Source organism: Phyllostomus hastatus, unplaced genomic scaffold (genome assembly GCF_019186645.2).
Source record: "Phyllostomus hastatus isolate PE091 unplaced genomic scaffold, TTU_PhHast_1.1 phas_scaffold_387, whole genome shotgun sequence".
In the NCBI taxonomy this organism is placed as follows: Eukaryota; Metazoa; Chordata; class Mammalia; order Chiroptera; family Phyllostomidae; genus Phyllostomus; species Phyllostomus hastatus.
Window position 1 is genome coordinate 1,900,641 of NW_025334027.1, and position 13,826 is coordinate 1,914,466.

Below are 13,826 nucleotides of genomic sequence, written 5' to 3' on the forward strand. Positions count from 1 at the left end.
TATCAGGAGGGCTTAGTAAGGGGTTATATGGGTACAACTCCATGGAAGCTAGGATAAATGCTTAGGTGACACAGATCTCTGAAGGCACCCCGTGATGCTGCTTGGTCCCCTACAGTGGTCAATAGTACAGGCCTCACAAAGATGGCCAATGCCTGCTTTTCCAAATGAGGATGAAGAGCAGGACTGAAGATTCCCTGTTGGCTCTGGGAGAGAAGCCTCCCAGATCCAGGAGGGCGGCCACTGGGAAAAGGAGTCAGTGAGCCAAAGCCTGGAGGAGGTGGAAAAGGGGAGAGGTCCCCTCAGAGACTCTCTCCCTCAACCAAGAGCGGACGTAACAATAGGTGCTTAACACATCTGGATGCTGACTGCAAGCCACGGCGGGAAGAAAGTGTTTTCTCAGCAGCAGGGTTCTCATGGACATGGCCGTGACCCTGCAGGCCACCAGATGGAAGCCGATTAGTGCTGCATCCGAACACCAAGCAAGCCCAGAGACGGTTCAAGCATTCCTGCATCTTGGAGTGTTCTTCTCACTTCTTGATTCACTTAGCTCTTACATGAATCACTTGATCCCAGAGCCTCCACTGAATCAGTCCCCAGCACACAGTAGGCCTGCAGCTAGACACCCAAGCCTGGCAGGGAGGCTCTCCTTTTGCGATCACAGCACTCTCCTGCCAAGTCAGGGCCTATTCCTCCTCCACGTCCCAGGCCCTGTGGAGAGCCCACGAAGAAGGAAGCTGAGGCACCGGGGGTCAGGAGGATCTGCTGCTGGCTCTGGGCCCCCATACCCCGCACAGTGGCTGGTGTGTGTCCAGGGCTCAAATGTCACAGGAGGGAGAGCACCTGGTACCTGCTGCTGGTTTTGATGTTGCAGTTTAATCAGGTGCTGCTGCTGCTGCTGCTGCTGTTGAAGCTGCTGCTGCTGCTGCACCACTGCCTGGAACTGCTGCTGCATAGCATTCTGCTGAGCCTGGAACTGCTGCTGCTGCTGCTGCTGCTGTTGCTGCTGCTGCTGCTGTAACGCCACCTGCTGCTGCTGGAACTGCTGCTGCTGCTGCTGCTGCTGCTGCAACGCCACCTGTTGAAGCTGCAGCTGGGCTGGACACCAGACCCCAGAATCAGGACCAGCAGTATAAGGCAGGTACCAGGCAAAGGCCCCTTTCCCGGTGCCATGCACTTGGGTAGGGTGGTAAGACCACCTGAGGCCCTGCCCACTGCTGGGATTGAATAGATGTGATGGGAGCAGTATTCACATTGATTATGGGACTTACTATTACAAATGGCTCTGTAATAATAAAGAAAAAAGAAAAGGGCTGAGTCTTGTGGATGGCCAAAAGGCCCAGCCTCTTGTGGCCGCTGATCTACTTTCTGTCTTTATGGATTTGCCTATTCTGGACATTTCAAACTAGCAGAACCTCACAATATGTGGTCTTTATGACTGGCTTCTTTTGCTTCGCATATTTACAAGGTTCACCCATGCTCTAGATATATCAGTATTTCATTTCTTCTTCTTTTTCTAAAAACCTTCCTGAATTTTCTTTTATTTTTTAAAGATTTCATTTATTGCTCTTGAAGGAAGTCACAGTTGCATTTGCACTTTGGAGCTATTCAGCCCACTCCTGTTCCTGGCTCACCACTGTTCACTCTCGTTGAGGAACAAGTCGCTCAGGAAGCCACGCCGCAGCCATGGCATTTAAAGATACCGGAAAGACACCCGTGGAACCAGAGGTGGCAATTCACCGAATTAGAATTACTCTAACCAGCCGGAACGTAAAGTCTTTGGAGAAGGTGTGTGCTGATTTGATCAGAGGCGCAAAGGAAAAGAATCTCAAAGTGAAAGGACCAGTTCGAATGCCTACCAAGACACTGAGAATCACTACAAGAAAAACTCCCTGCGGGGAGGGTTCTAAGACTTGGGATCGATTTCAGATGAGGATCCACAAGCGACTCATTGACTTGCACAGCCCTTCTGAGATTGTTAAACAGATTACTTCCATCAGTATTGAGCCAGGAGTTGAGGCTGAAGTCACCACTGCAGATGTCTAAGTCATTCTTTTTAATAAATTGACTATCAGTTGTTAAAAAAAATTTTTTTTTCATTTATTTATTTTTAGAGGAGAAAGGAGGGAAAAAGAGAGGGAAACATCAATGTGTGGTTGCCTCTCAAGTGCCCCCCACTGGGGACCCAGCCTGCAACCCAGGCATGTGCCCTGACTGGGAATCGAATTGACTACCCCTTGGTTCACAGGCTGGCACTCAACCCACTGAGCAGCATCAGCCAGGGCTCTGTTTCATTTCTTCTGATTGCCAAATAGGATTCCACTATACAGATTTCCCATACTTAGTTCATCCATTCATCAGCTATGGACATTTGGGTTGTTTCCATTTTTGGCTGTTATGAACAACGCTGATATGAACAACCATTTACAAAATTTTCAGTGGAGCAGTTTTGTTTTTTTTTTTTACAATTTTGTTTGTTTATTTTTGGAGAAAGGGAGGGAGAAAAAAAGAAAGGAAAAGAAACATCAATGTGTGGTTGCCTCACGCATGGCCCCCACTGAGGACCTGGCCCCCAGCCCAGGCATGTGCCCTGACTAGGAATCCAACCTGCGACCCCTTGGTTCACAGGCTGGCCCTCAATCCACTGAGCCACACCAGCCAGGGCTGGAGCAATTTCTTCTGGAGTGATGAAAAGGTTCTAAAATTGAATGTGGTGATGGTTTCACAATTCTGTGAATACACTAAACACTACCGAAAGTTTCACTTTAAATGGGTCAACTACAAGGTACATATACCATACCTCAATAAAGCTGCTATAAAAAAAGAACACAGAGAGATTGTTTCTACGCTTTGACCAATTTCCACCTAAGGAAACGCCTATTTTTCATTTCCTCTTCTCTGGGCTATACCCTACATAATTTCTTTAAATATAGCTTCTATTTCACAAATTCTTTCTTCATCTGTATCTTTTTTACTTTTTTTTTAAATTCCAGAGAGAGAGAAGGTGAGGGGGTGGAGAGAAAGAGAGAAAGAGAGAGAGAAACATGGATTGGCTGCCTCCCATAGGCACCCCAGCAAGGGATTGGGGATCAAACCCGCAACCTAGACATGTGCCCTGATCAGGAATTGAACCTGCGACCTTTTGGTTTATGGGACAACACTCCAACCAACTGAGCTATACCAGCCACAGCGTTTCTTCAGCTATATCTAATGCACTGTTTATTCAGCCATACTTTCTTCTTTCAATATTTTTTTTTTCTCAATTTCTACAACTTCTATTTGGTTCCTTTTCAGACCTGGCTGGTCACTCCCGGTAGTGTACCACAGTGCTTGTTCACTTGCAGTCTGTCCTTTATTTCTTTAAGCACGCCAAGCCCACATCTAACAATTGCTATGTGTGTGGTCCCTGGGAATTTCCACATCTGTTTATTGTTTCTGTTCCTCCACATGGTGTCTTTGCTTCCTTTCATGCCTGCTGATCTTTGATTGTGTGCTTGACCGGAACTGCAATTCCCACAGTCCTAATCTTGGAAGTATTCTCCAATCTGCCCTTGCCTCTGGGGGAGCTAGGGATGCCAAGGGCCTCAGCACGAATCCTGCTGGATGGAGGGACCCCAGGCTTGCTTTCCCCCATCTTGCAGTGGGCCAAAGCGCAGCAAGGCAAAGAGCATCCCCTACCTTCTGGGAGCCCAGCAATTCAAAATGCAGCCTACCCAGGATCTGGTTATCCAGAAGAAGGAGGGCTCCTCAGCACCCAGTCTGTCAACCAGCCAGAAATAGCACTTTTTTTTTTAAAGTCAGTTTTCCACACACGATATAAAATTCATTGAGGAACAAAAATGTACAGAGTGATAAGTCAGTCTCACTCCAACCCTTTACCCAAACCCACAGCCTCATCTACAGTCAGAGTGGTCCCTGGGATTAACCCGGGCCACTCGGAGACCATCGCAGTGCGCCCTGCACCATCCTGTGAGAGCCCTGGCCAAACCTCTGGCCAAGGCCCTGCCCTCTGGGGGCACTGGATGAAGGCTTGAAGTGGGATCTGGAAAACATTTAGAAAGGGATAGAAAAGGCCTAGTGGACCGTGACACCTACTTCAGGTAGAATAGGCAGGTGAGAGGTCAAAGGCAGGGAAGGAGGGTCTCTGAGAGAGGAGGCAGCAGGGCAAGAAAGTGGAGAACCCACTTCACCCTTCCTCTGGTGCCACACAGGAGACCAGGTCCCTCAGAATCTGAAAACAGGATGTGGGTCAAGGTCAGATTGGGGAGGGTGCAGGCAGGATACCGAAGCTTTTGCCACTGAACTGACAAATAAAGTCTTAAGTATGAAACTGCAAGACAATCACAGGAACATTCTAAACTCATGTTTTAATACTATTTCTTTTTATGAAATATCAGTTTGTGATAAAAGAAATTCAACCAGTATGCCAGAGTATAATGTAAAAAGCAGCCAGGGCCAGCACCTCTCCTGCACTTGCTTCCATAAGCTGCCTTGTATGTGTATCAGGCGTGCTGATGAGACGAAAGGGGACAAAGGAGCCCAAGATGAAGAACTGAGCGAAGACCTGAGTCTGACCGCAAGACATCAGTAAGGAGAAGAGAATGAAGACCCGAAGAAGAGGGGATGGCTGTGGATGGAAGGTTCCAGTGTATGAGTGGGCAGGAAGGAGGACACACGTGGCACCTGAGAAGAGCAAGGCAATGCCAGTACACGGCACTCAGGGTCAGGAAGCTTGGGTTCGACCCCAGCTCCAGGCCTTACGGGCAAAGCAGAGGCAGTGACACTGCCTCTTCACAGGGTTACTTTAAGGACCATGTGACAAAAATACATCAAACCGCCGCCACCTGCACATAAGCGTTCACAGCAGCTTTCCACCTCCAACAGCCCCAAACCGGAAACAACCCAAATGCCCATCGAGGGTGAACACACAAGTAAACCTGGTACTCTCAGTCCAGGGATGCTACTCAGCAATAACGAGGAACAAATTACTGATACAACTTGGAGGATCTCGAGGGCATTACGCTGAGTAAAAAACACCAATGTCAAAAGGTCAGACACTGTGTGATGTCCCTGATATAACCTGGCAAAGCGACGCAATCACAGAGACTGAGAATGGATCAGCGAGCGCCGGGGCCCAGGGCCGGAGGGCAAGTGTGATCGTTAGGGGGCACATGACTGCTCGCTGGTGGTGCTGCAGCAGCTCTGCGTGCTAACCGTGGTAATGGCTGCTCAAGTCCGCGTGATAAAGTCTCACGGAACTACACACAGAGACTGTATATAAAAACTGGTGACAACTGAATAGTCCACCTGAGTTGACAAAGTGTTCCCACATTCATTTCTCAGTTTTGATGATGTACTAAGATTATTATCGTTGGGGAAACTGGGTGAAGGGCACAAGGGAACTCTGTGCTATTCTGCAACTTCCTGTGACTCAAACTATTTCAAAAATAAAATGTTCTACAAGGGGAAAAAAGTACTGAAGGCTTTGCAGTCCTGAAGTACATTCAACGTACTGCATACATGTTTGTGAGAATCAAAGGTCCATCAAGACCAGCCCTGGAAGGAAGAGAGAGGCCTGCGCTGAAGTCCAGCTTCTAGAAGGGGCAGCTGAGTGCAGAAGACAAGGGGCCATGTCCTGCAGAGAAGTGCAAAGAGACTCCTGAGACCGGGGCAGTCTGGGGGTTGGGGGCTGCTAACAGCACTTCTCGGCCAGGAGCACTGTGAGATGTAACTGTTTCCATTACAGCTCCAAAATACAACCCCTTGGATGGAGCCCCAGGCCTCCCCCACCTCCTCCAAGCCTCCACTCCCGCCCAGGGGTAGAAAGAGGGCTTTGGTGTCACTTAACTCTGCTGGTAGCTTACAGAAGGCTTGGAGACTTTCCTCTCCACACCAACAAAGAGAAAAAGACAGAGCCTCCTAGAGCTTCCCCACGACTCTCAGGGTATCCCATCTTAAGCAAAGGGATAAAATGCGTGTGGCCTCCAAAGAACGCAGCAGGTTCTCTGAGAGGCGCAGTACTCACTCTGCGGAGCTGCCGTGGACACAACAGCCATGCCGTGGGGGGCCATCCCTGAGGTGCCGGGGGGCGGCTGCCCGGACAGGGGCATCGGCTGACCCATGGCGCCAAGGCCTCCCATCCCACCTAGGGCCTGTCCTGGGCCCCGAGAAGGCATGCCAATTCCTGCTGCTCCTGCGGCGGGTCCGCCAGTCAGGCTCTGAAGTGCATTCATGGGGTCTGTGGGAACATAGGGCGAGACGTCTCGGGGAAGCGCCCACTGGGCTGGCGGGTCTCAGAAGGGTGTGAGACCTCCCGGAGCACACACTTCCTAGTGGTCTCTGGGCTCGACTCCCTCCAAGTCCCAACTGGTGACAGGCCAGAGTCCTGGAAGCCTCCCCAACTGCTGTCACACCCCAGGGGACAGGACGCCTTGTGTGTTTTTTACTGCTTCTAGAGCCCTCCTGGGCAGGAAGCAAGTCCCATGGTCCTAGTCTGGCCCGTGCCAGGGTCCTAATGTTGAAGGACAGACTTGCCCTCCAGGGAAGGTGGCGGCCCCCAGCCGTTCTGGCTGCACATCCCTTCCCGTTGGGCAAGCACACAAAGGCCCTTCTCCAAGTAAACAAGGACGTGGGGTGGGGTGGGGGGGAGTGGGAGCGGGCAGATGTTTTCCAGGGAGGTCACACTCTACTTGCACACTAGGAGGCCACCTCTGCTCATGTGCAGGACCCCAATGAGGAACAGTTCTCAGGCACACTCTCCACCCAGGGCCACCACCCCAGAGCAAGCAAGGGTGCGGCGGAGAGGCCTGTGTGGGCCTAGGAGCACCATGGCACTTGCCAAGCCCACCAGGTCTGCAGGCTCAGCTCTGTAATGAATGCTGAACCAGGACACAGAATCTGACGCTCTCCTGAATGTCAGCTCATGGCAAATGACTCGCTGCAGAGAGGCGTGGCCTGGCCTGGGCACCTTGCTACAGAACTGGGTGCCCAAGGAGCCTAGCTCCAATGCCGAGAGCCCAGGCGTCCTCCTGGCCATGTACTCTGATCCCATCCGGCCCCGGATGGCTGAGAAGCACTATACATGCAGAGAGACCCTGAGGGGAGATAGGGAGCACACGGTCAAGTGCAGTTAGCTCAGCTGAGGCCAGCATGGGTGTCTGGCATATATACATATGGTAGGCTGGCTCCCTTCCTGACAGGTTGGGGCTTATTTGGCCATCTTGGATCTAAATCCCTTCACTGGCAGCTCAGTCAGTGAAACCAAGGCTGAATCATCAAACAGGGTTTCCCTTACGTGTGATAAAGCCTTAAAATTAAAAAGTAATAATTTTTAACTAACGAAGAAGCTTTGCAACTTAAGAAAGATAGTTCTTACTTAAGAACTACTATATGCTGTTGGGGAGAGGAGAGGGAATTTCAGGGGAATTTCAGGGGAAAAGGGGAAGGGTTTGCAGGAAGAAGTTTAAAGGACACATGGATAAAAACTAGGGGTGGGTAGAGATGGGAGGGAGGAGGGGAGGGCTGGGTGGGTGGGTTGGGATGGGAGTAAAAGATAGAAAATTGTACTGCAACAACAATTAAAATAAAAAATATTTTTTAAAAAGAACTACTATATGCTGTTATACTAAATGTACCACAGCAGTTCTCTCCCAGAGAGCTGGAAATTTTAGATAATGTCTCAACAACTATGTGAGTTTTATCATCTTTATGCTGGGCAAAAACCGTATTGAAGTGAAATGAGATAGGGCAGCATCGTCTCACGGGCACAGGGAGAGGAGGGCGGGGAGTGTGGGGCACAGCTCCATGATACTCATGGCCACCCAGAGGTCTGTTCTCGGTGAACTCTGCCCTCTAGTAGCAGCTTAACCCCCGGCATCTGTGACTTCCACAGTCTCATTCCTGCTATCCTAGGGCCAAGGTTGGGGAAATTTGAATTCAAAAAGGAAAAATTCTTACCACTGACAGAAGCCTGAGATTTCTTGTTATCTATATTAAAAGAGAAAAAGTAAACAAAGTTTTACATAACCACATATTTCCATAGTAAGTCACTTTTACAGGCATTTGCCCAGAGGTCATTTGTTAAAACTGAGCTGACCCTGCCTAGAAACGAGATAAAACAGACCTCAGGGCTTCAGTGCGTGTGCACGCATGCACGCGCGTGTGTGTGTGCACGTGTGTCCCACTCCTCACAGCGCTGACGCTCGAGGAAGCTTCGGGGAAGAAGGTGCAGAACTGCCCGTGTCAATCAGGGCCGCAGAGAACAGCCCCCAGGCAGAGGCTCGCACACCCTGGGCCTGCCCTAGCTCTCCTTCCTTCCCGGGTCTGTGGTCTCAGTGCATGACCTGAGTGACAAGCAGGAAAGCCATAGGGATCTGTGACAGGCCCAGGATGGTGCTGAGAACACGACACCTCCCTCGTCAGGCCACGCTGGTAAGGCAGCATCTCCATTTTCCAGAGGAAGCTGAGGCTGGCTAAGGCAGGTGTGACGTCGAATCTAGCTGAGGTGGGAAACCTCTCGTGAGGAACTGGTGAGACGGCTGTGGACACCCTCGTCATACAGGGCTGGGTGTGCCAACATGCCAGGGCCACCTCCTGAACAGGCCAGCTCCACCCCAACAGGCAGAGTCTCTGCCACGACAAACCAGGGGGGTCCATCCAGGCTGTTCATGCCCCAGGCTCCTACTTCCGCCTCCTCTTGTCCTATACTCCACAGGATCTTCCCAAACCCAGCAAGAAAATGAAATCAAGTGAGGTTTGCCCAGCTGGCAGTCCTTGTAAAAAGTCAGTGAGGAAAGAAGCAAACCCTGCTAGCCACACAGGGGCTCTGGGGTTCTCACTTGGCCCAGGATTACTGACAGTGAGTCTGCAGTTGCCTCTACAACTGGGGGAGCAGCCACCGGACCTACCACGTGCAGGCTCCCAGGACAGGCTGCATCAGGAGACCATCTCCCACGGTAACACAGCTGCAGGCAGGCAGGAGGCGCTGCTGGCTGAAACCACAGCGTGCCCCACCAGCCCGTTTCCTCTCGAGACTGCAACCATCAAGGACCCCTCCCTCACTGTCTCCACAGAAGACCGCCAGGACCCTGACCTTGGGATGCCATGACATTCACTCCTGAAGAGCCCTGGCTACTGCTAGGCCTAGCTGACAGGGCCACAGCAGGACCCAGGGAATCAGAGGAGGCGGAATGTGGCAGGACCTGGGCATCCCTCACCACGGCAAGGAGCTAGAGGCGGAACTGAGGAAGCTGGCCTCGGAAGCTTCCAGCCTGACAGGATCACACATTTAGGTCAGGCCTCCATGGGTCAATAAAACCACCTATCAGGGAAAGAAGTTTCTATTTCTGGGTAAACTGCTTAAGGACTGCCTAGAAAGAAAAGCAACAGTCCTTTTTAAAAAGGAGATTAAATGGACAGGCAAAAACAGCAGTCCAGTTTAAACCACTTTGAGGCTAATATTTGCATTACGCCAAAATCAGCATTTCTGAGGCTGAAGCTCTGGGGGCAGGGTGGATGGGAAATATGGAATCAAATGCAAAGCAATGAAGAACTTTCCAGAAAGCAGGAGTTTCTACACAGACATTCCAAATCAGGCACTGTGGCCACATAAGTCTCTACCACAAGACAGGGCTGCCTCTAGCAGGAATCATGACCAGAAATGTAAAATGTTACTTACGAATGTCTCGAAAATGGATAATGAGCCTGGCCACGAGAGACAGGTATTCGTCCTAAAAGTGAAAACAGGAAACAGTTTAATCCAAGATGAAGAAACGAAGCTGCTGCCCCGCCCCTTCCCACCCCCCTGCCACCAGGCTGAGGGCTCTTCCCAAAGGGCTGAGGGGCTGGGCCTCCTCTGGAATCTCTCTCAGAGAGAAGCTGTCAGGGCTTAGCTACCGGAGGCAAAGAAAAGGCGCAGAGAAACAGAAAAACAAGAAGGGTACCAAGAGACTTCAAACTGCTGCTCCTACCTCCCTGCTGTGAACGCTGAACCGAGAGAGGGCCAAGCACCAGCACACGTGCCCCTCTTTTTCACGAGTAGGTCCAGTGGGGAGGAGGGGGTGTTCTAAGGTCACTCGGCATTATCAGAAACGATCATGGGCAGGCCGCTTTTGTCTTTGCACTATTTGCATTGAAGTGCTTTCGCTTTTACTACCCAGCCTGTTGCTTTTTCACTGCTGACGTCACACTTACATGCAAATCTGGATGTGTGCCCCTGGCTGTGCTTTCCGAGATGTTCATCCGAATTTACTGCACAGGCAAGGGAGAGGACACTGGGTCACTCAAGGGTGGCAGGTGAAGGCCACTGCAGAGGGCCCTCTTTGTCCCAGCTGCTGTGTTTCTGGAACTGCCCAGCAGGACCTGCCTTCCACCAATTGTACTCCTTGCAACCAAGGACACTCAGTCCCGGGCGTTCCAGGGAAACCACTACTGCACATTTGTCCTATAGTCAACAAAGGGATGTCTGAGTTCCAATCTTATTTCACAGGAGCTGAACCCCTTCCCCTCCTCAAAATGCCCATCCTTCCACCAAGGCAGCCCCAAAGGTGCAAAGCCTTCACTCTCTGCCCTGCTCACATGATCCTCCTCCTGTGTCACTGACAGTGAGGGTCCACTGGACCGCAGACTGGTGAGACAGTGCCCAGGACCTGGCCCCAGCACCTGTGGCAGAACTGCCTGGGACACGCACCTGCGAGCCCGGGGACACACAGTAAGCCTCTGTCACAAGAACACCTCCAGGAACGGGGGATCAAATGAAAGTGGGCTCGTGTGAATGTAAAACTGCAAGTACACTTTCTAAGTCTTTACTTTCCCTTATCTAATTTCAGACTTCACCCCATCACTTTTTCCTACCAGGGAAGCCATCAGAGGAAACCACGGGGGGCAAGGCCCGGGGGAAAAGGCAGAGCTGGGATGATAAGCGCACCCCCGGAGGCTGGTACGGGACAGGGAGAGTGAAGGCTGCTGGAGTGAAGGGACACAGAGGGGGTTGTCAACACTACCAATTCCCACTGCCCCCACCAATTCCTAGCAGGAAAGATGACGTTACAGGAGTGAAGAGGCCACTGGTGTCAGGGCTCCTGCATCTGGACCACCTCCAGGGGCTGCTTTTTGGCAGACAGCAGTTTGGTGAGTGAGTAGCAATGAAGATGGCAGGGGCAGTGGGGCTAGTAGCAGGAGTTTTGTCTAAAGGAAGCTCAAGAAACAAGATGGCCAGGTATGAATGAAGTGACGAGGACTGGGAGTTGTCAGGCCAAAATCTGTAGTATGTGATATCTTGTTAGGGCCTTGGACCACCTTTTAGATGGGCGATGCCTTAAAAGAATTTGTGAAGTTTTCTCCACTTCTATAAAAGGTAAAACAAGAGGAAGCAGGTTTAAAAAGCAACCAGATACTGTTGCTTTACGAAAGCACAAGATACAGTATATGGGGCTCAGGAGCCTGTCCCCAAAGCCCTTCGCATAGAACCAGGATGAGGGCTCAGCCAGGTGGGCACACACCACCAGGCAGCAGTCCCAGCACCACTCCCTGGCCCAGGGCAGGGACGCCAGCACGATCTGCTCCTGGCTGGGCTGCCCCACCAGTGGAGGCTCTTGGGACCAGACCAGGGTGAAGAGGCCCGAGGGGATGGGAGGGAAGGAGGGATGTGACCACCTGACGGGAGAAATGGGCACAGGACACAATTAAGCCATACTGCCGCCAGGGGGCTTTCTTACAGGTTAAACACATCTCTGAAATTCTTGCAAAGGCTGGGTCACTCCAAAACCACTGGGGGTTGAGCGCTGCAGGTCTGCTGCAGGCACTCCCTTCTGCAGGAGACCCCAGGATCTGAAACTGCACCTCTCTATAGATTTGCTGTACCTGCTTCACAGGGCTCACGTGAGGTCAAATGAGCTCACGCAGGTGAAGCACACAGAAAAGAGCCCTGCAAGGGGACATCACTTTAGAAGGAACACATGGGGTCTGGCCATTAGGCCGGGAGCCACCCGATGACAAGCGGGGAGGGCTTTACCTTGGGTTGGCAGCACTCACACTGGAAGGATGAGCCCACACCAGACAATTTGGTGAATTCTTTCTGACAAATGTACTCAAGGTTTTCCTTGCCCTGGGCAGCCCATTAGCACCTCATTTTCCTTCAGAACGGTCACCTGTGGACCTGCCAGCTTGCCAGAGTTCCCAGGTTAGGTCAGCCCCTTTTCTATGGCCTTCTCCACCCCCCAGCCCCTCCTGAAGTCCAGAAAAACACAGAAATCACTCTTCCCCATCCTCTTCCTTGCCCTGGGGTCCCACCTTTTAAATTCTTTCACAGTCACTCTAATGGGGTCGCAGGTAACAAGGACGCCAGGTGCCGCCTGACCTACGGAGGGAGTCCTCCCAGTTCCCACCGTGATGAAGGGCCTCACCGACTGCCGTGCGGCTGGCTCCCTGAGGCACCTGAGCAGCGGTGAAAAGCTGGGCACCAGGCCACAGTGCCTACACGGTGTGTCTGTCACCGTAAAAAAGGTTCCAACACCTCTTATAAATATCTCTTCCAAACAGGGCCTCACCTTGGAGTCAGGGATTCACAACAGAACCAGATCAGACAAAGGACTTGGGGCTGAAATTGCCAAGGCCCAGTGTGTGGGCTGCAGAAAGGCAAAGGCTGAGATGGGGAGGGAAGCGCTGCCTGCCAGATTTAGGCTTACTCCCCCGCTGCCTGCCTGCCATGAGTCTGCATGGCAGCCAGTCTCTGAGAGGGCCGCTGACAGTCACTGGCCTCTTTGTTCCCCCATGCTGCTGCTCACATCTAAAGCGGGAGGAGATTCCCACTCCCCTGAATCTGCACTGGCCTTCGGGCCGGCTGTATCCATGCAATGCTCTAGGACTTCTGAGGACAGGCAGCCTCCACTTCCTACTCCTTGGAAGCCAGTTGCCATGCAGTAAGAAGCCCGGGCTATGCTGCTGGAGGCACTACGTGGAGGGAAAACCGATGTGCAGACACGAGAGTAACGCCTTGTGGACCCTCTGGCCGCACAGCTGCCAGCCAGATGCAGCTACATGAGAGGTCACAAGTGAGACCAGTGGAATGCCAGACACGCAACTCCAACTACCCCAATTCCTGATGTACAGAATCAGAAAAAATGACTCACTGCTTTAGGCCACTAAGTTTTGGGGCAGTTCCATATGAAACAATGTATAACAAACAATACAGAACCAACAAGTTCAGCATTTCAAAAATTGACACAGCTCAATAAGCTGTCATCAAAGTTCTTTTAATTATAATACAAGCTAACAAAAACAATAGAAACATCATCCCACCCCCCAAAGATTTGCAAATGATATATCTAATAAGAGACTCGTATCCAAATACATAAAGAACTCTAACAGTCTAACAATAAAAAGACCAAGAACCCAATTTTAAAATGGGCAAAGGGTTGGAATAAACATGTCTTACATGCAAATGGCTTGTTAGAAAATATGCAAATGGCTTAGAGCACATGAAAAGATGCTCCATATTATTAGTCACCAGAGAAATGCAAATCAAAACCACAGTGAGACACCCCTGTACACTCATTACGAAGCTATAGTAAAACAGACAAACAATAACAAGTACTGATGAAGAGTGGAAAAACTGGAACCTCGCACATTGCTGATGCGAATGTAAAATGCTGTAGCTGCTTCGGAAAACTGTCTGACAGTTTCTCAAAAGGTTACGCATAGTCACCATATGACCCAGCAACTCTACTCCTAGGTATATGTCCAAGAGAAATAAAATTTAAAACGTGTACACGAATGACGATAGCAGCATTATTCATAACAGCCATGTCCACATGTCCAGCCATGATGGACAT

At 50.9% G+C, this 13,826-nt stretch overlaps 1 protein-coding gene across 3 annotated transcripts in view; it reads right to left on the minus strand.

The window, feature by feature from the left end:
* Positions 1-13,826, minus strand: part of MED15 (mediator complex subunit 15) — a 54,665-nt gene that overhangs the window by 17,231 nt on the left and 23,608 nt on the right. For 2 of the 3 annotated variants that reach the window (XM_045819754.1, XM_045819753.1), the window contains exons 3-6: positions 9,674-9,725; positions 7,954-7,983; positions 6,023-6,235; positions 848-1,095 (exon numbers count right to left, since the gene is read on the minus strand). In XM_045819754.1, coding sequence (XP_045675710.1) covers positions 848-1,095; positions 6,023-6,235; positions 7,954-7,983; positions 9,674-9,725 — 543 coding nt within the window. Of the gene's footprint in view, positions 1-847; positions 1,096-6,022; positions 6,236-7,953; positions 7,984-9,673; positions 9,726-9,965; positions 10,110-13,826 lie in introns of those variants that run through there. The other variant, XM_045819755.1, reaches the window with a different exon arrangement.